General features: G+C 44.2%; 1 protein-coding gene across 2 annotated transcripts in view; it reads left to right on the top strand.

Annotated features, from left to right (window-relative positions):
* Nucleotides 1-25,301, top strand: part of CADM1 (cell adhesion molecule 1) — a 335,513-nt gene extending 310,212 nt beyond the window's left edge. The window contains exons 9-11 of one of the 2 annotated variants that reach the window (XM_022559115.3): nt 545-577; nt 19,966-20,097; nt 22,063-25,301. In XM_022559115.3, coding sequence (XP_022414823.1) covers nt 545-577; nt 19,966-20,097; nt 22,063-22,181 — 284 coding nt within the window. In that variant the 3' untranslated portion in view covers nt 22,182-25,301. The remainder of the gene's footprint in view (nt 1-544; nt 578-19,965; nt 20,098-22,062) is intronic. The other variant, XM_022559117.3, reaches the window with a different exon arrangement.
* The last annotated feature ends 1,972 nt before the right edge of the window (nt 25,302-27,273 follow it).

The following is a 27,273-nucleotide window of genomic DNA, read 5'->3' as shown; positions in this document are numbered from 1 at the left end:
ACATTCATCTACAGGCATCTGCGCATGAGCCATAAAAGGATCCTAAATGTGCAATTGATTCAGCGACGCCTGATTGGCAGTCTAAAGCCTGAGTGCCTGGGTGGGTTGGGTTAAAACAAAGGCAATGTTTGAATGTATGAATCTGTTGTTCAGCCAGCCTCCCGACTGAGCTTTTCTGTCACAGTCCTGAGCCTTGGTGCGTTCAGAGCCATCTACCAGTCACTGAGTTTGCACTGGTGTTTCTCATCACTTTGCATGTTCCCCTGACTATTGACTAGCAAGTAGATGTATCCTGGCAAGACCCCCAGAACCAAAGAATCTACTGTTTTCCTCACTGGCTCGCAGCTTTGAGCTGAAGGCATGTCTTAAAACAGTGCAACTCACTTCAAATGCTTTTGGCTTTTCATTTATTATTGCTTGTCACGCGATGTTCTTTGAAAGCTTGCTCATATATTATCTGTTCCATTTTTTTCCATTTTCCCTTTTTTTGCATGCCGTTCCTCCTGTTTCTTCCCTTCCTCCAATCCTCTGTTCCCGTCTGTAGACACCACGGCGACGACAGAACCAGCAGTCCACGGTTGGTACCACATTACTGTTTATCTACCTTCTCAGCACTGCTGAGCAGCAAGGCAAGCCTGGGAAAAAGAGAAATGTAGTCTTCAAGGGAAACTGTGTTCCGAGTAGACTGACCTCATAAATATACTCTAATTTGTGAGGCTTGAAAGGATGTCGAGTCTTGTCATTTCTGTTGTGAGTTCAGTGTTCAATGGTTGCAATCTAAGATGAGGCCTCCCTGTCGGCTGGCTGGGCTTCAGGAGTTTTAGCTGCACGTAGCCCTTAATTCTATAATGCCGCCAGACATTGAAATATAAGGGACTCCAAAAAAAACCCTAATTGCCTAAAAATCATAGCATCTGAATTAAAGGCCCAGTTGCTTTCTTCGTTCATAGGCTAGAATCTTAGGTACATTTTGAAGAGGAGTCATTTATGTCACTTAGTAGTCGAGACTGAAGGACAGGTCAGGGCGGAAGATTCCTGTTTAAATTCATGACGTAGGGATGAGGAAGAACATTGTTCTTCTTTAATTATCATATTTACCTCCACGGCCTCTTGCAGGTTCACCCTTAATCTCCATGTGTGCATAAAAGTTTATGCTACCATTTGGCGGGAAACATCTTCAAACAAGAATGATACCATATGTACATTTCAACAGCATTAACTGGGACTTTAAAAAAAATCATTTGTGTGTGGGTACCTGGTAGGCAAAATACTAAAAAAAAAAACTCGTCAGGATGTTAGCCAAAAGCTGATAAAAACCGAGTAAATAAAGCTCAGCAGGGGGCATGAGGAAATCCTTTTCCGAATTTCTCCACTGACTTCCTAGGTTGGAATAGGTCCATTCACTTTTCTATAATGTCTCCAATCAGAAAATGAGAATCATGTTTCATCTGTATATTACTGTATTACTTAGCTCACATCTCACCCTGGCGATATTGTGCTTTGGAGAAAGATATGTTAGTTAAAAATGGGCTGAATTTTAATAACTGAATTCAAGGGAATTATTTGGTAAAGGGCCTACTTACATCGCTTTGCACATTTTGCAGGATTGAAATCTATCAGTTAAATGACAAGAGGTGATCAGCCAACCCTATGGTGTTCATTCAACTTTTAGAGAAACAGCTCTTCCTAGCACGACTGACCTTCTTAAACAGACCTGCATTTGAGGACTTAACCAGTTAGAAATCTCTGAGCAAAACCTATGCTGTGTGAGCCGTCCTTGAAGGTCAGGCCTTTATGCTTGGCTGACCACCCCCATATTTGGACCTTCTGATGAAAAATTCTGAGAAAGTAAAACAAACTTGGGTATGGGGCAGTATCCCTCCCCACCCTAACCCACCTCCCCCTGCCCTCCCTGTCACTGGCACAAAGGGAAAAGTTCATAAAATTAGTTAAAGGGCCAGATACACCAACAATCATGAGAGATCAATTAGGTAAAAAACTTCCACTTTCCAAGGTAATGCCCCATGGTGCTCACTGCATCTCAGACACTGCACTCCATTAAGCTCAGTTATTTGTAGGTTTCATCATTAATTGAGCACTTCCTGACTTTTATCGATTATTCTCAGAGCTTTAAGGCTATTTTTAATGTAGTTCAAGAGATTTTTGTTCTATTCTTTTTAAGATGCTTTAAGTTCTGAGCTTTCTGTAATTAACTCCAGGGTCAAATGTAATCATAAGATTCCTGAATTCTGTGAGATCTTTGAAGAGATACTGATCATTTATCTCAAGACTCCAGGCTTCTGTTTTCTAGGTCCCTTCAGTAACATTTGTGTAGTTATATGACTCTAATAGTTGTAGGTCTTGGAGTTGGGTGGGGTATTCAAGGTAAAAAATATGTCCCCCTGGGCTTCCCTGGTGGCGCAGTGGTTGAGAGTCCGCCTGCCGATGCAGGGGACGCGGGTTCGTGCCCCGGTCCGGGAGGATCCCACCTGCCGCGGAGCGGCTGGGCCCGTGAGCCATGGCCGCTGGGCCTGCGCGCCTGGAGCCTGTGCTCCGCGACGGGAGAGGCCACGACAGTGAGAGGCCCGCGTACCACACACACAAAAAAATAACAGAAAAAAAAAATATGTCCCCTGAGCTGAAAAATGAGAAATTAATTTAGGGAACCAGTCCTGATCTTAGGATACTGGTATTTGAACAGTATTTCTCTATGGAGAAAGAAAGTGAAGGTGATCTCTTTTTGTGGTATAATAAAGAGACACTTGGAATAGGACTCTAGCATTCGTGTGACAGGAAATAGAGATGCCTGTGTACTGTGAGAAACAACCACTGTCTTACTAGTTCAGGGATAGTGTTCAAGCCAGCAATGTCCCAGTAGGATGTTATTGACCAGCAGTGAATGAGAAGTATACCTACAGCCAAGAAATTAGGGGAGGAAAAAAAAGAAGTAAGAATAGTATAATATATATATATATGTGTGTGTGTATATATATATATATATATATATATATATAAAATATATGATCATCATATATAATATATGGTTCCTTAGCGGGTAGAGAGAAGTGATAATCCAGGTTGATTCCTATAAAATGCATTTATAAATACATGCTCCAACTTGTCTAAAACCCTCACAGCATCCTCCCAAAGGGATCTGACCCCTCTTTTCAACAGCATACTCTCCAGCTCACAGCAAAAAGCTTTAATGAAAGCCAAAGTAATATCTAGAATTTTACTTAACAGGGGGAGAAAGTCTTCCAGGTCAGTTGTCAGGATAGAAAAGGCAATAGAATATGATTGGAGTTACAAAGCAGGGGACCACGTTTCCAAGGAGATGAGGATACAGAACTGACTTTATTCAAGTGGCTTATGGGTAAAACCCAGCTTCTTCCATATAACAACCATGTGACTTAGATTCATTTGAGAATAATCTTGAGATGCTCATGTTGGAGATCTGGGCCTAGAAAAATGTTGTGGTTTGATAACTTGACAACTTAAATGACAAGACGTACTGGGTCAGCCAGTTGTGACCATTGTACTGGTCTTAAAAGTTTTCATACTGGATTTCTTTCCATACTTCTCTTTTCTTTTCTAAAAAGGAAAAAAAATAATTTTACAAAATGTTTTCCCTTTGAAGACTCATTAAAATATTTTATTCAAGCTTGTGTTGCTAGAGTATGTATGAAGTATATCAGTTGTTTATGTATGTTGACCTTTTGTTCTTACCAATATCTGATTAGAATAAGCATGTATTGGGAGGTTAGAAGTGCATGGGCATGATTCAAAAGCAAATGGATTTTCTCCAAAAAGAAACCAAACAACAGTCAGCCACAATGTGTCTTTAAGGATATAATTGACAGTACAGTAAAGATAAATGTGAGTGTAAGAGTGGGATTCCTAGACTAGGGTGATGGAAGGGATCTTTGAAGAAAGATCTTGAGCATTTGTGTTTTGGGAGCTCATCCTTAAGGGATCTTTGAAGAAAGATCTTGAGCACTTGTGTTTTTGGAGCTCATCCTTAAGGCCTGGACAGGAAGAATCCTGTGTTATGTGTGCATGTTGAGAAATGCAAAAAGCACTCTGCCAAATCCTGGTACCACATGGTCTGAAATTTATGGCAGAAATGCATGAGTGACGTTAAGCACGGATGGTGTACTCGTTCCTATGATTATTGATGTGTGGGTGCGTGTGATGGTTTTTATTTGTTTGTTCCAATGTGGGGCGCTTCTCTGTAAGTGTCTTGTGCCTTGTTCTTTTTCTGCCCTGTGTGTCCCCTCTCCCTTCCCCCACCCACCTCCCTCGTGTGAGGTTTTGGGTGACAGCATGCCCATGGTCTGGAATAGTGCTTGTGCTTTTGCTGCACTGTAGTCAGCTGGCTTCCTCTGGGTTTGGGGTTCTCTCTCTCTCTCTCTCTGTCTCTGTCTCTATCTCTGTCTCTCTCTCTCTCTCTCTCTCTCTCTCTCTCTCTCTTTCTCTCTCTGTCTTTCTCTTTCTCTGTCTCTCCCCCCCACTCCGCCCCACCGCTATTTCATTATTTTCAAGTCTATCCGTCCTTTTGCTTTCTACCTCTTGGTACATTAGAAGCTGATGATCTCATGAATTTATAATCCCAAATGAGTTATTAACTAGTTTTTAATTTAGTATGCAATTGTAGTGAGGCTCAAACTGGGAACCCCTCTGACATAATTTTTCACTTTCAGTTTTGGTTTCAAAATGTTTGGCCTGTGCTAGATACATGCTTATCCCCTAGACCTCTGCCCTTAGGCAACTACCCCATGGATCTCCCTCTCCCTGACTTACTTCATAAGTCGTGCAAGCCGTGATGGAATTCTAAAAGCACATGAAATTTCTTATCTTTCTATTCAATTGTGGGGAAATTCTGAAGCCCATTTTAAAGAAAAATAGCCAGCAGTGCGCATTATTACAACCTCTATGTCCACCATCTGTGTATGCACCCCTCTGCACATCTCTCTGTATGAGTACACAACAGTGGCATTCGAAGGCTGTCATTCAGTCAAGGGACTCTGCAGACATTGTACGTTCTACTCAAGAACAAAGCTAAAGAGGTTTACGAATGGCTGCAGGACCTGAAGATTGTGTTTCAGCCTTGATATGCAGTTTGGAAACAATGTGCTACTGTTTAACGGCGTGAACCAAATTTCTGCTAATGGGACCAAGGGAAAAACTCTCCACAAAAGCTGACAAAGCAGGAAGAACAGGATGACTGACTGAGCATTTAGATTAAAACTGCCGGGGCATCTGAACTCTTATGGCTGGTGATGGAAGTAACAGATTCCATAATATGGCCAAGTGATCAGACATATGCTGCTTAGGTAAGAGAGAGACCATCGCCTATTTTTTCATAATGGGAATGATACTAGGGCCAGTGGGAAGTTTTTTTGTTTCCTAGAGGTTTTATTTGATCATTCTGTTTTAAAATTTTCAGGAAAAAAAAAAAAAGGAAACCCTGATGAATTGAGCCCCAAGCATTTAGATTTTACTTGACCTTGACCTTGAATTTAACTAACTCTAGGATTTCTTGCTGTTTCTAATTTTTGAGGTTTTCCTTAACCTGGTTTAAAATTGCTACGCCATACATACCATTTTTAGAAGCCAGTGATTTCTGCTAGAAAGGAGAAGTAACCACACCAACAGCAGAAGCACTGTCTGAGGAGGCTTAGGGCACGTGCGGCACGTGATTGATAGCATCACGAAGGAGCAAAAATCACGTCTGCGGAAGAGACGATTCTCGTGCGTGTATTAAATTATCATGTCTGCACCTTAGGATTTTATTAATTGCTCAAAAGAAAATCCCATATGGACCAAAAGTAAACTTTCGTTTGTTTAACAAAGTTTAAAGAAATGCGTTGAATACATTTTAATTGAAGTGACCAGGAAGGGCTTGAGCGGACGATATGAAAAGTTCAAGAGAAAAACCCAGAAGTAATTTCCCACTTACTGTTAAATGGTGGAGTTTCCTTTTGAAGACTGTTCTCTGTCTCACAAAATGCATCTTTTTCTTTGAGAAAAATGAGAGCTGTACAATTTTTATCACGAAAGAAAACTACCTAAGTCAAAGCAATCTTAGGAGGTAAATTTTGCTTGTACGCTCAGTGCTTCAGTAAACTCTTCCTAATTATATTTATTTTGAAATTATCCAACTATGGCGGAGCACTATAGATTCATAAAATACAATAGTAGTGCAAAAACAAATGTAACTCCACTAACCTAGGTGGCTTCCCACTTTTGGATATAATCTGAGCTGTAGATTCCAGAGGATTTGGTATATTTTAAAGTTTATGCCATTAAAAATGACAGTTTCATCTTTAATGAGGTGTGTATAAACTGTCTGTCGCTTTTTAATGGGAAACTTTGCATATCAATGATATTTCATAAACATATTTGTCTTTATTTTTTTAAGTTAGCTTTCTAATGCCCTCCCCAGGGAAACAAGCCTTCAGCAGTAAAGCTGCCTACTTGAAACATCCTCGTTTAATATGGTTCAGTGCGTGCCAAGCATGTATGTAGCATGCTTTGATATTCATTGGGCCACGTAGAAGTGAGGGATTAGCCTCCTGAGAACTGCAAATTCATAATTAACTACAGAGGAGAACTTTATGTTGCCCATTTATAACAATTATTCAAATAATTGTATTCATCAGTCTTTATACAATGAATAAAGCCCATTAGAAATAGGAACACTTTCAACCAATCAGATTTCAGAACCAATGGATAACATCCCTACTCAGTTGCCTCTATAATTTATTGCATTACTCATTGCTTTCCCATAGTTGCCTAAATCCATAGTTTGGGAACATCCATGGACTTCAAATCATCCCATGTTTAATTGGCACGTGCCATTGAATATTGGCAAGGGTCATGATGGAAATTCTTCAAGAGCTGGTATGACGCTTTCTTTCACAGCACCAACCTAGCTATCAATATTCATTTGGATTCTTTATAAAACAACTCACAAAATGCAAGCTTTTACTGTCCATTTCTACATTAAGTGTTTCTGTTGATTTGGGAGCTTCTGAATAGTGCCGTCAGTTTGACGTTGCTTGTTTCCAGAGCATTTGTTTTAGTTGGTAGTTCACTAAGCATTACTCCCAAATCATTAATTCAGCAAATACTTACTGAGCTTACATTTTGCGCTTGGCTATAAGAGATGGGAAAGATGAACAAAGAAACAAGGCATGCCCCTCATTCCTGTTTAATAGGTCCACAGGTATCTTCAAAAGTGACAAATCTCATCAGAGAAGGATTAGCCAGTTGTTGTGCAAATGAGAAGACCTGGAGGTCTGCACAAACCAGACATGACTTTGTGGTGTTTTTAACTTCATTAAAGGAGCAGCCTGCAAATACAGGAAGAGGAAAGGGAGGCCATCGCCTAACTGAGCCCCCCATGGTTTATCTGCTTTCCCCTTCACCTCTTTTCCTTCCAGGCAGAGCTAGCCGAGAGCCATCCCAGCTGGCCAACATTGGTGCTAACTCGGATACAGGCATTTCAAGCTCCACTTGATTATCTCCTGACCTAACTGCTTTTTCAGCTTTGAGGGTTTCATTTTTTCAGGAACACCACTGATTTTTGAAATTCTCTTTTTGAAAAAAAAATCATTTTGCAAATCAGATTTTCTGATGAAGGCAAACTGCAGTTAGCAGATGCCATACCATTTTGAAATCGATGATCCAAGATCATCATCAATTGATAATGAACTGTGTTTGTCATTCTTGCCCAAGGATTTCAATTTACAGTAAAATGTGAACTAAAACTTACATACATCAGTATGTAACATCTAAATATATTTGTATTTAAGAGATCTATCAGAACATCAATAGCTAACAATCAGGCTTTATTTTTTTCTTTCTGCATGCTGTTATGAATGAGTGATTTGAAACATTCACCTTCATGTTTCATGTGCTTTGAAAGTGGAGACTGAGGAATCTTTCTGCCTCAATTGTGTATCTATAACAAAATGAAATGATTGGAGAAACGTACTTATGGATTAATACATTCAAGGTATCCATAAAAGAGAGAGAGATGGCAAGAGATTTGGCTCATGTTTATTTTTAAGAAATTCATCCTCAGTTCTTAAGTGTTTTGTTTATGTCCCTTGAGGAATGAAAAGAAAAACGATTTGTTTTTACTTGTAAGGCCTTACTCAGTTGCCCAATTCCGCAGAAGAACTGGACAGTGAGGACCTCTCAGGTAAGGGCTAGTCATTAGGTAAAAGGCTCTGCAGTGTCCAACCTGTGGGCCCTCCATCCACTTCCACAACACAGCCATTTGGATCGCTGAGCAGTCAATTCGCAATTGTGGATTTTAAGACTAAAGAAAAAAACAGAGTTTTATCAACACTTTCTTCCTCCCCCACCTCTCTTCCCTGTGTATTTTCAGATTGTATATTGTGTGTATATTTCAGATTGGGGCTGACCGGCTGGAAAGACCTCCAGGTCAATAATGACCTCCAGGTCGAATCATCTTTGGGATTGAACCAAAGCCACTCTGTTCAGTGGCTTAAAATAATTTTTATGTTCTAGGCATATAATGGTTCATGAGAAATTTGTTTTATTTCAAAGCTATTTAAGGATGTTGGATTATGAGACAAGATCTTTATTTAAAAAAAAAACCCTCATATTGACCATCTCCTTCTGTGGAATAGACTAGAAAAGCCAGGTCATAGTTAATCTTAGAAGGAGGGGGAGGGGAGGGGAAGGAAGGAAAGGGGGGCAATTGTTTTGTCACACACCATGATGCAAACTAATTATCCACCTCAGACCTTTTTCACAGCACACTGAGCTCTTGCAAAAGTAGGTTTCATGCTTGATTCCAGGATTTAGGTGTTACTAATCCAAAATAAGAAGCATATCCTAAAAAGGAGGGGAAGGAGATTTAAAATGGTCAGAGCTAAACAATTATATGAGCTCCCATGATGTTGTGGGACTTCATGGCCAACCAGCTGCAGCTTTTGAAACATTCTGATCAGTTGCTTCTTAATAAGTCAATAAGGAAGGGCCCTTCCTCATCGGGAGAAACCAAGGCAGAGGACTGTAGATGCTGACTCCAGCCTTTTGGAAACAAGGGTTCCATGTTACCCTTCTTGAAGAGATTTCACTGCAGCTCCCTTGAATAGCTGGTTGCTAAGGTGCAGCTTTAACTACGGGTCTTACCCAGTGAGAGAATAAGATGGTACCACTATCTTTCACAAGCCATAGATTTATTGCCTCCTCTGTGCTTCTGTCAAACCTCAGGGACGCCTTTATTTTTCTGCTATGTAGCATGTCCCAGTTTGAACCTGGCTGATGGATTTTCCCACAGAGTGGAAGCTCCAGGAGGCCATATTGGTTTTGTTCACTGCTGTACACCTGTCGTATTATAAGCACGCAGTTGATACTTGTTGGACGAATAAATGAATTCCATACCCCAAGGAGTTTAGATAGATAAATAAATAGAAGATTAGAAACATAGCTGGCCATCAAAGGAGTGTTTTATTTTTGCCTCTTGGTGGTGGTATATTTAGAGAAGTTTCAAAAACGTTAGCTTGATTTTTTTTTGGAAATAAGAGCCAATGAGTCCTTCTCCCTGCTTAGAATATCATGCTGAGTGTAAGAAGACTGACTCCTCAGTTCCGATCCTGACCCTAAATAAAACGGCCCTCTGACACAATTGTATCTTCTCAAGGATCCTAAGAAGGGACCAAGTTCTCCTTGGCCCTGATCCCTCTCAGCATATCAGCCAGACAGGATCACTCATATGCAGGAGTCATTTTTCTCCTCTTTAGGAAAATGGGACGAAATCAGCCCTTATCCCTTCCCCGAGCATCATCAAGGAAGGAATACTCCAGGTCTCTCGGCTCTGCACCAAGTCAGAGGCAGCCTTGCTGCAGCTCTATCAATCACCCCTGAGTCGGGAGTGATAAGCCAACAACTGTTTGTGTTCATAATAATTTGGTTAAATTAATAATTACGTTGTCCCCCTCCCCTCCCCCGTCCAGGAGCGCTGCCGTTGTATATTGGGAGGGAGCCATAAGTCAAGTAGAACCCTGATGATCTGTCAGGCTGGGGCCGGGCTGCCTTTGCATCTGGTTTGATGAACTAATCAAAAATTGATTAGCACCTTCGTTCAACGTGGATGCCGATTAACCAATTACTATTGATTGTGAGCATGGCTTCACTCGGCAGCAAAGAGACATCTGAAGGGAAAAAAAAAACACCCGATAAAAATTGAGCAGCTGTCATAGTGTTTAAATTTATTAAAACAAAATACATTACTTTGTATGAAGCTGTCTTGAAATGGGTCACTGAAGGAGAGCATATTGATTGAGCAAGGATGAACTTCTTAAATTTCTGTAGCCTAGAGACTGAATTCAATTATAATACAAGACAAACAGGTTAACACCCGTCTTAAACAGTCCATCAATAAATTAGAGGAGGTGTTGTACATTTAATGCTAAGCTGTGGTAATGAATAATATTACCATCCATTCCCTGCTCCATCTGGGTAGAAATTTCATTCTTTCCTTATTATGGATAAATGTTATATCCTGCGTTTCCTTCACAATAATGATGGTCTGTCTTCTGCCGGCCCCTTGTCCCGCTTCCTCCCCCATTCACCACTGCCACCTCAGCTAATGACGGTTTCCTCAGCACCATATGGTGCCCCAGCCTCACCCAGCAAAGCAAGTGGCCCAGCTGATCCTCCTCTTTAATCTGCATTAAAAAATTATGCTTGTGTGTAGTTCAGTGATTTAATTATTGGAGGACCTGGGGAGCTTCTCCAGTTCTACTTTGAACCCTTTCATTGACTTTTTGGGTGTTAACTTTATTGATGACGGATCCACAAGAGTTTTGTGTTGCTTTATCAATTACATCTGCTATTTCCCGGTGACAGCTGGTGGTTATTGCCACCCATGTGGAATAGAGTAGCTTCAAGCCTATTTATCCTTCTATTTTATTTTAAAACTTTTAAAAAAATGCCTCCAACTGCCTCCCTCCCTTCAGCAATGGAAGGTCCTTCGGGGACTGTTTAGTGGAGTGTGGTGGTAAATATGCCGCGTGCCAGGGAATGGCCCTCCGGCACAATCAGAGCAATCCATCAGGCTTCTGCTTTTGAAGCAAAGGCACCAACAAGAAATTTCAGAGCTCTCGTGCTTCCCAGAGAGAGACACGTTTTCAACTCTGGCCCTACATACAAGAAAGTAATCTGGAAAAATCAACATCTCCCTCACAGTCCATAGAAAAGTACGGATGGAAGGCAGATTCTAAGTGGCTTTGATAATCCATGCCAGGTGTTAAGGAAGAATCTAGGTGAGCCGGCTATAGTCCCTTAAGTGGATTACAGAGGAAACGGGCTCAAAATATGGTCTAGATTTAGTTCATGGAAGCACTTAAAGGCCTTCAGATCCAGAGTATCAGTTCTGGGGTGGGATATAAGACCATCTGGCTGTTGTGAGTGTCCTCAAAGTCTGGCTGAACTTGCTTGAAATGTGTGTAAGAAACTGTCAATAGACATAGCATTTGGGGGGACTCTTTCCTTACTGGCTCCCACGTAAAGTATGGCCCAGACTTGGCAAACAGCCAATTGCAGTTTTTTGTTCGGCTAGTAATATTAATGATGATGATAAAGAAAAACATCAAAACCCAGCTAGATTATGTACACAAATTCAAGATCTGGCCCCTAAATCGCAGTTGAGGTCTTATTTAGCTTGTATTTGTATAGTATTTGACCGCTCAGGAAGCTTATGCACACATATGATCTCATTTGATCCGCATTCATTCAACAATTGTTTGAGCCCCTCCTGTGTGCTAGGCTCAGGCCTGGGCACCAGGGATGCAGCAGTGAACAAGACCAACCAGGGGCTGGAGCTACCCCGGATTTCACATGCCAGGATCCTGCCCTCATACAGTTACATTCTAGTCAGAGAGACAAGCTCAAAACACAAGATAATGTCAGACTAATGCTGTGGGAAAAAATAAACCTGGGTAAAGTGAAAGTGAGTGACTGGGGCTGGGAAGAGGTGGAGGGTAGCTTAGAAATGCTCACCAGGGGAGGCCACTGAGACAGGAAGACCAAGAGATGAGCATGAGCCAGCCATGGGAGGATCGTCATGAAAATCCTGGGAGATTGTTAAGGAAGGGGTTGTTTACAAATGAGGGAACAGGGGCTCCAGAGGTTAAAATAATTTACTCAAGAGACAGAATCAGAATTTAAACATATGGGTCTTCCCGGTTCTTCAGGAAACAGAGACTTAGGTTGCCATGGATCACGGGCCCAGCTGCTCCGCGGCATGGGGGATCTTCCCGGACCGGGGCACGAACCCGCGTCCCCTGCATCGGCAGGCGTACTCTCAACCACTGCGCCACCAGGGAAGCCCGAGACTTAGGTTTAAAGTGGTTATCCTTCCCCTGTGAAATCCACACTTCCTTTGCCCTGGTATCTTCTTGGGAACTCTTTCCCTCTTGGACCCTTTTCGATTCAGTCTGTGCATCCAAGGAATGAAGCAGGGAAGGTTGAGCTCTCCAGAGCCCATCAGGTATAGAGCCACGTGCTGACGACCGGGAAAGATCTCTTCCAGCGTTGAATCACGCTCTTTCCCATTCAAAGGGGACCTTAAACTCTGCTCAGATGGTTTCAGTGCCATTGTCCCATTGATCTCCTAAATTATGGGATGGATTTCCCACTGAGACGGTCCTAAATGCCATGGGAAAGTGTTGAGTTGCAGAAGGTTAAAACATGTAGATTACCTTATTTTAAAATTCCTTTTAGTACAAGGCAGTGGACTGACAAATCATATTGGGTCCGTGCCAGCTTGGCCATGACTTTACCACCACGATGTAAGTTTGAATTTCATGGTATTGCTGATCTTCCCATAATCCAACATGCTGCTATTTCCCCATGGGGAGGAAGGAGACCATCAAATAGGAAATTTTCCTCCAAATTAAAGAGTTGGCAGGCTACAACACAAAATATGAATTCCAGTTCTACAGGTTGGACACTGCTTTGGGGTGACTTCACCATATTCATTAATCCATCCTCACACCCCCAAATGCCTGAGGTCCACTGAAGCATCTTTCTCCAGAGAGAGATTCTAGTGGGAAATGTATGTTTAGAAATACTTTTACAACCCTGTTCTCTTTATCAGATGTGTACTCCTTTAAGGAAAACTCCAGTCTCATCCTCAGTGCCTTCCTGTTGCTTAAAATGGAAAAGGCAATCACACTTCTAAGTCCTTATTGTTAGATGAATAGAGAGGACTCGGGAGTGTGCCTTGTGGTCTCTTTGGTGATGATTAATGTCTTTGGGAGGATTTGCATCCTGTTGCATCAAGTCATTTCCACTGTTGGTTACAATAACAAAATCAAGTTACTTGAGAAGGGAGAAAAATCAACATTAAAAAAAAAATCTTGTTCTCATGTTTAGCTGAGAGCAAGAGCTTAATATCCTGATACTTAAATGGTACACCTGAGTGATAACTTGGACTGGGTGGCTCACAGGACTGCCAGGCTCACAGTCTTGACCACCACCCAGGACCACCAGTCACACTGTGTGCCATTCTACATAAATGAAAAGAAGGGGTTTGGTGACTTCAACTCAGCTAGTGCCTATGGGGCATCTTACCCTCTGAGAACAATGCTGAGTGTGCAGTACGACCCTTACCCCAAAGAGCTAGTAAGTATTTGCCTGGAATCAGTGATTGGAACTGGAATAAAGCCCTCTGTACGCTTTATTACAGCAGATTTCAATTTGGCAAACACTTCTTGAGTGCCTATGATATGCCAAGCCCTGGCCCAGAGAGGCCCCTTCATATTCAGTGACACACCGGCCTCTCAGAACACCCCTGTGAATTGTATGATGGTGTTCCATGGCTCAGAGTAGCTGATTGACCTGCCTGAAGTCTCACAGAAAAGCAGTGAAGCCCAGCTTCTAGGCCAGATCTGTGGGCAAGTCCAGCGCACTTTCCAGCGGGCCATACGGGATGTGAGGTCCTAACTCTTCCGGCATCTCCTGTTCGGGCCTGTTTCTGGAGGATAACATAGGCAGTAACCGCCTAAGAGCCCGTGTGCGGTACTCCTGATTTCAGTGAATGCCTGCGGAGCTCTGGGTGGCAGGATGGTGATGATGACGACTGCAGTTTTCCTTGAAGTAGCTTAACATAGTTCCTTTGAAACGATAGCATAGCTGCAGTTACGTTGCTAGAATGAGATGCAGCCAAGGGGTAGTCCTAGATGCCTGGGATGCTGTATGAGAACCTTCATGATTTTTCTTGCCTTACATTTATTCCTTCCCTTCCACTTTCTCAGAAGACAGAAAAGAAATGTTATGCTGCACGGAGGCTAGTGTGCTCCAATATATATTAACATCTTAATGGGAAAGCTGTGCATGTACTGTATACATTTACTACTCTCTGACAAGAGGGAATTAAATGTCAGAAGGATTTGTAGCATCTATAATTGAATTGCTGCTGAGAAAAGCAAATCTTAAAGAAGAATAACATATTAGGATTAGCAAATAATGTGGCATTTTGTCAGCGCATGCCATTCAGTTTGTTCCCCTTCAGTAATAAAGTTGTGCTTTTTAAAATGCACACTTATTTTTGTTGCCATGGCGGGAGCTGCAATAGGTGATGAGAATGAGAAGCTGCGGTTTGCAGATGGTGCCAGGTTTGCGGCTTGGTTTTGTTTTGTCTTTGAGGTCAGATTTTGGTTTTGTCTCAGATGTGGAAAATCCACTGTCAGGCTTTTTCTTTCTTTCTAGTAAGAAGTAACAAATGACATCATAGTCATTAAGCTTCCTATGCAATAGACTAATCCTACAGCCCTAGGAAGCAGGGGGCAGCGATTCCACCATCAACACCGCTTCTCGAAGTTTCTAATTAAACTGACTTGTCTAGCCAGACCGCAGCCCAGGAAAAAGACTAGAATTAAAGCAAGTGACAGAACTGCTGTGAATAGTCAACAGTTTCACTTTTTTCCCAGCTATTCATCGATAGAGAAATTACAGAAGGTTGAGCATATGAATTGTCCAATAAATAGAGATAGGAAGACCCATCTCCTTAGAACCTCCCCTATGTTTTAGGTATTAATTTTGAAGATGAGACCCCAGGTAGTTTATAACCTTTGTTGAAAAATAGTATGTGCATTTAAGGGGAGTGTCTGGCTCTTCACAAGTTTTTAAGCATGCTTTCCAGCCCAGGCCAAGGGTGGGTTGAAAGGTGAAGGAAAGCCAAGGCTGGGTGGTCCTCCCGCCCTCCGCCATGTGCTTGAACCGTATTACTGTATCACACTTCAGCTCCTCCGAGGTGGCAATCTGAGTGTCCGCCTGGGCTGAAGGTAGGCCGGCTGCAGCTGCAGCGGGCAGTCTGCTCACCAGCCCCTCTGCCCACGTCGCAGTCTGCCAGGAGCTTGTCTAGGACATCCTGGCCATTCCCTAGCTATCCACGGATCTCTGCCTCGGGCAACAGAGCCTCCCAGGCTTTCCGCAGATCCATGATTAAGGCATTCACATGGCAGTTTATGTCAGGCATCCCGTGCCAGGTGGTAAAGTAGCCATAGCAACCGGGATCTGTTAGGCAGCGTGACTGCCGGAGCCCCGGCACTCAGTCATTTGAGGAGTAAGAACAAGTAGAGAAAAGGAAGCCCCTGCAGGGAGGGGAAGGAGGCTGAAGTTCCACTAGCCGTCACTTTTCTTGTCAGGCCCTAAGGAACGAGCGTCTTTAGAACTCCCCCTTGCATATTGCCCACGAGGAAAGGATCAAGCCAGGCCACCTGGCCCAAAGTAAAGAAAACTGAGCAGATTGGGGCATCACTCTTGGGAGAGTCTTTGAATTTTTTTGTCCTGGCGGTTTCTAAGATGCTAATGGGAACCCCATGTGGTTGAAGCTGTGACCCAAGCAGTAGTAGCCAACTTAGCATTCTGCAAGCAGCTCCGTAAACCCTCACCTGGAGCCAAGTTGTTCCAGCTTTTTGCCCAAAGAAGAGCTAACTCACGAATACTAAACAGTTCATGACTGAGCTGTCCTTAAAGAGTCTCGCGTTACACTTAGAGCCGTAGACGGGGCTGCAGCACGGGACAGTGCAGGCAGGAAGGATTGTGCCCCAACTCTGAGTTGACACTTCCCAGCATCTACAAAGTGCCCCTGAAAATCAGGCTCATGGAAGGACAACGCCTCAGTTACTTGAAATCCCGTGTGAAGTGATCCGGGATGGCATTCCACAGTCCAGTCGGAATGTGTCACCCAAACTTGCTTGGTTCTTCAAGGCTGGAATAACCTTTGTGCCATAAATGTACACCAAGTCAAAATGTGGCTTTCCTCTTTGCGGTGACGGGGAAAAGCTAAGTCCCAGCAGGACGAACACCGTTACACCCGTTACTGAGAGGAGCAATCGTGTCTCTTAGAGACAGGAAAACACTCCCTCTAAGCCAAAGAGCTGTCTACTTGCCTGAGGATCAGGCATGTTGCTAGTGTTTATTTTTCAGTGTAGAAGCTGAGGACAGCTGTAGAATCTGTCGGTTTCCTTCTCTGCCTGATTCAGAAAAGCAGCCCGAAATCTGGAGAGGATGTCCCCCGTCAAGTTCATGGGACCTGAGGGAAAGGGTCTGCACCCCAAGAGGAGAAGGATCTGTGGATGATGGTGAAAGTCATAGACTTTCCCAGGGTTTTGTCTTCGAGGTAATCGCTCACGGAACTGGCCAGAGCTTTTGCTCTGTGAGCAGAACAGGAAAGGCCACAGAGCCGATGGACTTTGTCAGAGCCGCGCTCCTGTTGGTGGCTGATACTACCCTGGGTTCCAGTTTGCATCCTACTCCCTTAGCCCGGTGCCTCTCTGTGTAGAATCTTGTGTTACTGCTTTGTGCAGTGAGCCAGGCACCAGTCCACAGCATCTAGGGGTAGGTAACCAGCCTCCAACTATACCCCTCACCACCTTGGACCAATCGACGGCACTGTAAAAACTCCCCACCCAACCCACACGTGGACACACAAAAAGGAGTGAGACGAGTCTGGCAACAGTGCCACTCTTCATAGCGGATGCCAGGCCATGCCAGGCGCTGGAGGATGGCCAGGACTGCATCAGTGCCCGCTGCAGTAAACCCCGGGGCGGGCCAGGGGTGGGAAGAGGCGGGGCAGAGCTGCAACCCACACTGTGCCCTGTAAATTCAGCATCACTTACCTTCTGGGTCCGTCTGCAGTAACTGAAGGCAGGGAAGATGTCTCGGGGATTAACTGGTGGTAGTAAACTTTCTGATCAAAGTGAGTATCAGAAGATAGCAGGAGAGATTACCCCTATAAATAAGTATCTGTAAAATATGTATGTCCTTGAGGGTAGGGAAGATAACTAGAACCCAGGTATTTAATGTGGGCACAGGGCAGGGAGGAAAGAGCCGCACTGAACCTCTTCAGCTCTGAGTTCATGGGGAGCAAAGGTCAAAAGAATGGTTTTGGCTGGAAAAATTAATCCCACAGATACGTATCCTGTGAGGTTGGTTGGTTGGTTCTTCTTTATCACAGAGCTTCCCCCTCCTTCCTCATCTCTCCTCCCTGTCTCCCTCCCTCGCCCCTGCTCTCTCCCTGGCTCTCTTTTCCTAGGCTTCTAGAATGTTCCTGTGCCTAGGCATGGAGAAGTCAGTCCTGTAACAGAGGACAGGGGAGTGCTTCCCCAGTGGGTTAAGCCTGTGCTGAGGCAGCTTCCCTCCCCTCCATCTGCCTGGGACGGGACCTCTCTTCACCTCTCGCCTCTTGTACCTAACTTTCCCTGCTGCTCAGTAGCTGGCATCACCCAATTCTAAGACACAGGGAGTTAGTTGAAAGAGCCTTAGTTGAAAGAGCCTCCTTATCTCTCTCAATAGGTCTGAAGCTCATGGCCATTGGAGATGAGCTAATTCTCATTCCCACAAGATCCCCTATTTTGACAGCTCCCTAAGGAAAGCACAACTTTCTGGCTTTTCCATGACTTTGGTCTCCCACTGAGCAATTTTGAACGTGTGCAGTTGGGGTGAGAGTCTCCAGCGTGTAAAGCACCATCCTCCAGCAGATACCCCGTGTGCAGGGGCACCCTCCAGGGCACGCTCCCCTTCAACAAGCTCTGTTGTCTTAAAAGAAAAAAAAAAAAAAACGTTTCCGTAGCAGAGTTCTGCCTCGTTGAAATGACTTTCAAGACACAGAGGCTGTTGCCTCTGCAGTAGGCAGCACGTTGGGCTGCGGAGGGAGATGCCACTCTGCCACATTTCAAGTGGAGCTTGTTAGACATGTGGCTGGAGGGGCCACACATCACGGAGTGGGCTAATTGGCTGCAGTGCACTCCGCCTCCAACCCATCTCCATTCTCCAATTAAACTCCCTTCACCCTGTTGTCCTGGGCGACCTGCTGCTGCCTCTGATTTGGCACTTCTGTTTGGGTTTGGATTGGGGATTTTTTTTTTTTTTTTTGTCGTCCTTTCAAAGGTAACTTAATGAAATATTTTAAATACTTCATTTTTTTAATTTAAACTCCTAATTAAAGCACTTTTCATGGAACCCTCAGTCACGAGTTATTTCCCCACATCCTTCAGTACTTAATCTCAGAGCAGAATTGGAAATATCGATAGAAAGTGTAAATCATGCCCTCCTGCTGAGAGCGTTGTATCAGGTTTCGGCTCAAAAGAGCACCATTACCTTTAGCTGTCACGGATCTGTACACTTGATCGATAAACTTCAAATATTATTAGAGGTGGAGGCTTCAGAGATTTGCTCTGTTCTTTGGAGAGAGACAGAGATAAATCTTTCTTAAAAATTGACTCGAATTTGCACTCTCCGTCTTCCTGGTGAAATGCATTTCTCTTAGGCGTCCAGCAACTGCTACGGGGACAGATTTATAGGCCGTGCGCTTCCTGTACTGAAAGATTTAAATGGTAAATCCTTCACATATGACTTCACAAATCATGTAAAGTTAAAAGTTTTTTACCGTTTCTGTTGCTGCTGTGCTTAAATTGTAAGGTGCCGCTAGTAAATCATTTTAATGGAGGTGTCATACTTGACTCAATAAAAAAAAAAAAGACAATGGTTTAGCTTCCACTCCAAAATGTTAATGTATTAATCAACGGGAGAATAATTGTTTTTTACTACATTATAAATCTCGGGTGCCATTAGGATTTCAGCAAGGGGTGATGTAGACACATTCCTAAATTAAAATTGTTTACACTGCCATACATCCATTCTGCATGGCCATAGCTCATTCGGGGTTCACTTTGGAGTTGTTCCCCAGCCAAACATGTCGTTCCCCAGTCGAAAGAAGACATCCCGAGGGAGTGTTGCTTATAAAGGAAAATTAATTGCATCGTGAAGTGTTAAATAAATAAAAGAAAAACCATCTGTGGCAACGGACAATTATTCCTTGCTGTCTTTTTTGAAATAGGTTTTTAGACTGAGGCTTACTCCCTCATACATCCCAAATGTAGCAGGTATGTCACTTGCCTCTAGTCCCCTAATCCTTGTTTTATCTCTAGGCAGCTGGGGCTTTTGAGCTCCTTACTTTTCCCATGCAAATGCCTGGCAGGGAATAAGTCCCTGGGCATCTCTAGAAAGATGCTCCAGCCAGCCCTCCACAGCTCCCGTTATGGCCTGAAGGTGCCATTCTGAGCGCCCTTAAGTAGTTAGGTCGGCCTCCTGAATAGGACCTGCAGCTGGTTACAGAGAGAGGGAATGCCAAGACCAGGTCAGGACTGGACAGACTCTATTTCTTTTCTCCCTGCTCCCTAAGCTTGTTTACATGCGTTAGTATCCGATGCCGCTTAGAATGAAATGCCTTGAGGGCAGCACAGATCAATGCAGCACTGAGCAGGTCCCCTCGGTGGAACTTGATCCATCTTGACTGTTCTCTCTGACTCTTCCATTAAGAAAGAAGGTGACCGCTGACCCTGGAGGCAGTGTCGCCAGGGCTACTGGTGTCTCACAATACCCTCTACATCCCTATTCCTCTTCTGATTTCAACAGATTCTCGAGCAGGTGAAGAAGGCGCGATCAGGGCAGTGGATCACGCCGTGATTGGCGGCGTCGTGGCCGTGGTGGTGTTTGCCATGCTGTGTTTGCTCATCATCCTGGGGCGCTATTTTGCCAGACATAAAGGTAAGCCAGGCGCTTGGGCAGCCAGGAGGCCTCGTATCACCACGGCGCCTGCCTTTGGGGGACTTTGCAAGGTTGTCCTTGATAGGCAGTTTGGTTTCTGTGGCCACACAGCCTCTTTGATTCCTGAAACTGGGAGAGAAGAAAATAGAAATCTTAGCAGTGGCTGACTAGGACTCGAGGTGATGAGTAGCACTCCTTGATTTGGGTTTTTCTCTAAATGAACGGCTTTATAGGTGTGTTAGGGGATAGAGTAAAAATTCGGAGGGGCTGGCGTGTGAGGTGTGGTTTATCAAACCCCTAAATGATAAACGGAAAAAGCAGCTGCATAACCTTTTGCTTCACGGGATGCAGGTAGACTAGCCCTGCTCCCCGACCCCCAACTCTGGGTAAGCTGGTCACAGCAGCTAGGATGCTTTCTTGGTTTGATGTGCCTTAAAAGCCACATAAATATGTATTTTTAAAATTATGAGTGCAATTGATTTAAATTGCCATTAATCATGTCACTTATCAGCTGTGCCGTCTGGATGGGCAATCATCTTCGGGAAGGCTCCTCCTCTCTGCCCCATGCTGCTCTGAGCCTCTTCTCTCCCCTCCATAATTTATCCTTCCCTTTGTTTGTCGGCCCTTGTCTTTCTTGGGTATTTTTCTCAAGTGCTGTGCAGTGGGCTCCCGAGCCTTTCCTATAGTATAAACTCCAGGCACTGGCAGTCTGCTTGATTGTAGAACTCGGGCTTGGGGAGGGTCCCCTGAGCACAGCAACAGAGGTCCGAGGTGTTTGACAATCACCTTTAGAATCCGAAGTGCCCGTCTCGAGCGTAAAATGGTTTGGGGCCCTCAGTACTGGGGGTCCTTCAGTGAGTGCTGCACAGGCCCAGCACTCTGTATACCCTCTGCCCACGCCCAGGAGGCAGTCTGTTTGGCCAGAGAGCAGGGCCAAAGTCTGCACAGCAGCTGAGGGGACCCGGGGAAGAGGGCATACTCTTATAGCGGAAAGGGACGTGGGGGAACCATCTGACTGCCTGCCTTCTCAGACTTGTCACTTTGAAAACTTGAAAATACAACAAATAGATCGGCCTTTCTTACTTAAGAATCTTGGAGAATACAATACCTAATGGGAGGAGGGTGATTTGGTTATGATGGGCAGTGGAAGCTCTACCTGTATTTCATACTGAGGTGCAACCCTTGTCTTTCTCCGTGTAAACCATTGGGACTTGCTGATAAAGAGTGTCACCAACTCCGTTAACGTTCTGTCTATTGTCATTATAAAGTGGCTATGCCAATTAGCAAATCCATGAATCTGGGTCCGGGCTAGAGTGACATCAGGAGCGAGAATCACTTGTTCCTTAAGGCAGATCCCACGCCTTGATTCCAGCTGTTACAATATCAGATTATTTCTTGATCTGGAGCCCCACTCTGTGATGGAAGGCAGAAGAAAACCAAACCTCCTTGTGCAAGTTGAAGCACATTTTCACTTACGGACAGGCAACAGTGCTTCCTGAAGACAGGAGACGAGGGTTCAGATAAACGATGTGAGATGACAATAGAACGTCAGCAGGGCCCTAATTCATTTATTGGCTAATTGCTCTTCCTTGCTTTGGTCTTTAACCATGTCCGTGCACATATCTGGCCATTGGTCCTGGGCGTTTACTGTCAGCAGCTCTCCAGCTTTCTGCATTTTTAGCTCCCACTCACGTCTTCTTCTGCTGACATCCTCTGGTCATAATCACGGCTCTAATGTCTCATTTGCTGAATTATATCGCAGCGGTTCAGTTGGAGTGGTGCCTTTGGAACCCCCGGATCCCCATTTGTCTCACCCACCTCGCTCTCTTCTTCCAATTGTTTTTTCCCCTCTGCTGCCTGCACACCACCTCGGCTGATGATGGCCGTAAAGCAGGTTGCCATCTCTGTACCACTTTACACAGAGGCCATCAGACAGTCACGGTGCTTTACCCCTTCATCTTTCAGGTACATACTTCACTCATGAAGCCAAAGGAGCCGATGACGCAGCAGACGCAGACACAGCTATAATCAATGCAGAAGGAGGACAGAACAACTCCGAAGAAAAGAAAGAGTACTTCATCTAGATCAGCCTTTTTGTTTCAATGAGGTGTCCAACTGGCCCTATTTAGATGATAAAGAGACAGTGATATTGGAATTTGCGAGAAATTCGTGTGTTTTTTTACGAATGGGTGGAAAGGTGTGAGACTGGGAAGGCTTGGGATTTGCTGTGTAAAAAAAAAAGAAGAAGAAAGAAAGAAAGAAATGTTCTTTGAAAATTACACTCTGCTGTTTGACACCTCTTTTTTTGTTTGTTTGTTTTTTCAATTTTTATTTCTTCCTACCAAGTCAAACTTGGATACTTGGATTTAGTTTGGATAGATTGCAGAAAATTCTGTGCCTTGTTTTTCGTTTCTTGGTTGTGTTCTTTTTTTTTTTTTTTTCTCCTCCCTCCTTTGTGCGCATTTATTTTTCCCAAAAAACTTTGGATTTTTTTTTTTTTCCAAAATCTCCCATTTTGGAATTTGCCTGCTGGGATTCCTTAGAATCTTCCCCCCCCCTTATTTTCTTATTGTTTTTCCTTTCCTTTGTTTATTTTTTGAAGTAACTGCTTTCTGTTCAAAATTCAGTTTCATAAAAGGAGAACCAGCACAGTTTAGATTTCATAGTTCAGAATTTAGTGTATCCATAATGCATTTCTTCTCTGTTGTCGTAAAGATTTGGGTGAACAAACAATGAGAACTCTTTGCTGCTGCCCATGTTTCAAATACTTAGAGCAGTGAAGACTAGAAAACTTAGACTGTGATTCAGAAACTGTTCTGTTTGCTGTGGAACTACATTACTGTACAGGGTTATCTGCAAGTGAGGTGTGTCACAATGAGATTGAATCTGTCTTTAATTCTGTATCTGTAGACGGCTCAGTATAGATACCCCACGCTGTCCAGAAAAGTTTGGGGTGGAAAGGGCTCCTCCTCTTTCAGTGCCCTAAACAGACGTGACAGGTGAGGTCTGTTCCATTTATATAAGTGGGCAAATTTGAGTTGCCACAGAAGGGGAAGTAGGGAGGGGGGAAAGATAGTTCTGCTCTGGTTATTTCTGTTCCAAATGATTCCATCCACCTTTCCCAATCGGCCTTACTTCTCACTAATTTGTAGGAAAAAGCAAGTCCGTCTCGTGTGCGAATGACTGAATGGGACAGGGTTTATTTTGTTTTATTTTTGTTTCGTTTTGTTTTTTGCTTTGTGCTTAGTTAGGAAGGCAGTAGGATGTGGCCTGCATGTACTGTATATTACAGATATTTGTCATGCTGGGATTTCCAACTCGAATCCGTGTGAAACTTTCATTCCTTCAGATTTGGCTTGACAAAGGCAGGAGATACAAAAGAAGGGCCAGTATTGTTCTCAGACTGGTCTGCTGTCCATCTCAGTTCTCGAAAGGTCAGAGCAGAGGTGGAAAAACAGCATGTGGGGGTTTTTCAGTTACTTAATCAAAACTCAAATGTGAGTGTTTTTATCTTTTTACCTTTCATACACTAGCCTTGGCCTCTTTCCTCAGCCTTAAGAACCGTCTGCCAAAAAATTACTGATCCTCGCATGATGGCAGCCATAGTGCATAGCTACTAAAATAAGTTACCTTGAACATATCTTAGAGGGGGAGCCTTGGGAAGAGGTAGAGGAGTCAAGTTACCATTTACCTTTTTTTAAAGAAATGTGGGGATTTTCACTGAAATGTCTAGGAAATCTAGAAGTAGTCCTGAAGGACGAAAACTAAACTCTTACCGTATGTTTTGGTAAGGCTCCAGACTCCAGAATACAGTCCCTATGGAAAGATGGCATCAAAAAACAGATAGATCTATATATATATAAATATATATTATATAACATTTTCAGTGAGTAATTTTGGATTTTGCAAGATGCATTTTTACTATTGTTACATTATGTGGAAAACTTAACGCTGATTTATTTAAGGGGAAAAAAAGTGTCAACTCTTTGTTGTTTGAAAGCGTGTTTATTTTTCTTGTCTTTATTTTAACCTTTGATAGAACCATTGCAACATGGGGGCCTTTTGGGAACGGACTGGTATGTAAAAGAAAATCCATATTGAGCAGCATTTTGTTTTCCCCTCTCCTATCCCTAGGCACTTAACCAAGACAAAAAGCCACAACAAACATCCCCTTTTCAGTGAATTTTATAACGTGCAGCTCTATTCCGAGCCCTTAGCACCCATTCCGACCATAGTATAATCGTATCGAAGGGTGAGAACCATTTAGCATGTCATTGAAAGGCTTTTTCTCAGTTGTTCTTTTTAGGAAAAAAAAAAACAAAAAAAAACAAAAAAACAAACCCCCCCCACAAAACCCTACCATTGCTCACTGAATTGGCATCGCATCTTGGGGACCTCCCGTCTTTCCGTTTTGAAAAGTGTACAGTAGTGCGGTGCTCCTGACGTGACTCTATGGCTTTTACAATGTTGACATGTCTCAGGTTCATGTGTTTTGATTGGTGTTTTCCGTCTCAGGTAGATTGCGAAGTGTAGGCCCCATGCATTGGAAAAAAGATAATAATAATAATTAAACAAAGCAAAAACAGGAAATTATGGATTTTAGTTGTATATTGGTTTATGTATTTTTTTCTTAAGTATACAGTGCACTGTTTGAAATGTATTGTTGAGTATTACTTTGTACAGGTTGATCACTTTTTTTAGAGTGAAGAAAGAACAAACTTGTTTTTTGTGTTTTTTAAAGGAATATAAAATAATGAAGGATGTATAATTGATGCCAAATAAGCTTGTTCTTTAGTCACACCAACGTCTGACTTTTCCCTTTAGGCAGTTCTGGTTTTGAGGTGTACATGAACGATGTTACGGTGTATGAAACTCCATATCCATATGTTCCATTCCCATTTTGTATTGGTTCATGTATACCATTTTTACAAAAAAAAAGAAAAAAAAAGAAGTACTATAAAATATCTGTCTTCTTAATAAAAAAATTAATGTTACAAAGTGATCCTTTTTTCTCATCATGGACTTCTTACGGACGTCTCGGCCTGGGAGAAGATGGGCCCCTGGTCCGGCTTCCTCCTTAGCACCTCGCGCAGGGCCAGGAGCAGGGGCAGTAGATGCTAGGAGGTGCTGCCGGCTGGGCTTCTCGGGACCGCCTTCTCTCCTCCTCTGCTCATCCTTCCTGTCCTTGATCTCTCCTCCCCTCTCAGCGGACAGGTGGGCCAGGTGCTCTGGCATCGCGGACTCAGCCATCTGTGCAGGTGCGCAGGCTGCAGTGCGGGCCGGCCCAGGACGGCCCCTCCCGTGGATGCGTCTCCCGCCCTCACTCCCCTGTTTCCACCCAGCACCCCACACCCACTCCCCTGTGTTGCCTGCTCCACTTGTCTCTTCCTTTGGGATTTCGTGTCTTCACAATTCATCCTTCTTCATTTCAAGTTCTCTCTCCTTTAACAAAAAGACGTGATCTGCAGAGGACGAGCCTGGCCGCCAACGGAAGATTGTTCTCACTTACTGTTTAGGCTGCTGGGGCTTCCAGGCCGGGTGTACAGCAGGATTCAGTCTGTCACCGTCCCCCTTGCCTTGCAGGCCAAGGCGAGCAATGACTGCACTTCATGGTGACTGATCTTTCAAAAGCTCAGATCACACGTGAGCCGCCCCGAATGGCCCTTTCCCACCGTCCACCCAGCTGTGGCTGAGTTCCCCTTTTCTCTCTCGGGCAGGTGGTGGGGAAGGTTCAGCGGTGGGAGAAAAGGTAAGCTCCAGAAAAACCAAAGGCTGCCTACTTCATTTCAGCCCTTCCATCCTGGCCTGGTCTCTCGCCTGTCTCTGTAAAAATCTGCTAATTGGACATGCAGTTACTGGGCGCCTGCTGTATGTTCAGCATCGCGAGAAACACAGGGAAGTGTAAGATCGTCTCTGGAGACCAACCAGGGCATTGATTACACCCACATAAACACATGAAATGGTCCCCAGCTGTGGGGGGCACCCCAAATATGGTTAAGGGGCCCAGAGAGTGCCGTGGAAATTTCTTGGAGAACGGAAATCAGTGAAGCCTGGAGAGTCAAGACAGCTTCCTGGTGGAGCTGGGATTCCAGCTAGACCTTAAAGGATGGCTAGTGGAGAGCGAAGTGAGTCGGAGGTATAGACGGCAGTAAGTCCAGCCAGCCCGCTGATTCGCATGGGAAGAAGAAAGCAAAATCAGGAGAGGTGTGGAGCGTGGGATCAGTCTTCCAGCTGTTCTCAAAGTCCAGACAGGAGTCAAGATTTCAGGGGCCTCTCCCAGCCTCTGCCCCAGGGCAGGGAGCAGTGGGGAGCCCTGATTCATCATAGCTCTGTAAAAAGACCTATAGGTGATAGAGGCTAGAGATCAAGAGTACGTGCTAAGAGACAGCCTGGCTTCCGATCTCCACTCCACCGCTTGTTAGCTGTGAAACCTCGGGCGAGTTCCCCAACCTGCCCGGCCTTGGTCTCCTGCTCTGTAAGGGAGGGGTCACCGTGTTAGGAGAGGGAAGTGAGATTGGCAGTAAGTGCTGAGTCAATAATATGCCAGATGCAGAGTAAACATGTTACATGTGAATCATAATACAGGCTAGAGGCGAATGGTGGTTAAAGAGACAGAGGTTACCCAAGGCTACCAAGAAGTGGTCACGACTCAAGTGAAGGGAGCCATCAGGGTTCCTGTGGACACCTCGTGCCCTTGTGGAGCTTGCCTTAGCGTGTTTAAGGACCCCTTTGTCCTCACCACTCACTAGGGTAGTTATTCCAGGCCACGTAGCACGTGGTATGTTTAGTGTCCCCAGCCCTCTCCCCTTGTCTGTAGCGTGAGGCTCCAGATTCAGCTGCGACCTGCAGAGAAGGGGGACCCAGGGTGTTCAGTGAACGGAGGCAGATGTGAGGTGGCGGCTTGCTGCACTTTTGCCACTTGGGTCCCACAGGGTATGCAAGGGGAAGTTTCCAGAAGCAGTCCCCGTCAGCAGGAGCTTGATAAGTTGCCCAGTCCTTCCTTCGGTGTGCGAGTGCAAATGGTCCTCATTTCCTCCAGAGGGTTTTCATGAATGTTTTGGCCTGCTTGCCTTCTCCAGATACATCAACTGGAACCCCGAGGTGCCATATGGATGGTAATTGGCGCAATCTTTCACTGTCCTCCATCTACTGGCAACGTAATCCTTGTACTGCTGT

Source organism: Delphinapterus leucas, chromosome 7 (assembly GCF_059928025.1).
Source record: "Delphinapterus leucas isolate spDelLeu-1000000601 "Yukka" chromosome 7, BTC_Dleu_Yukka2, whole genome shotgun sequence".
NCBI classification, from domain to species: Eukaryota; Metazoa; Chordata; class Mammalia; order Artiodactyla; family Monodontidae; genus Delphinapterus; species Delphinapterus leucas.
This window is presented reverse-complemented; position numbering and strand designations above follow the sequence as displayed.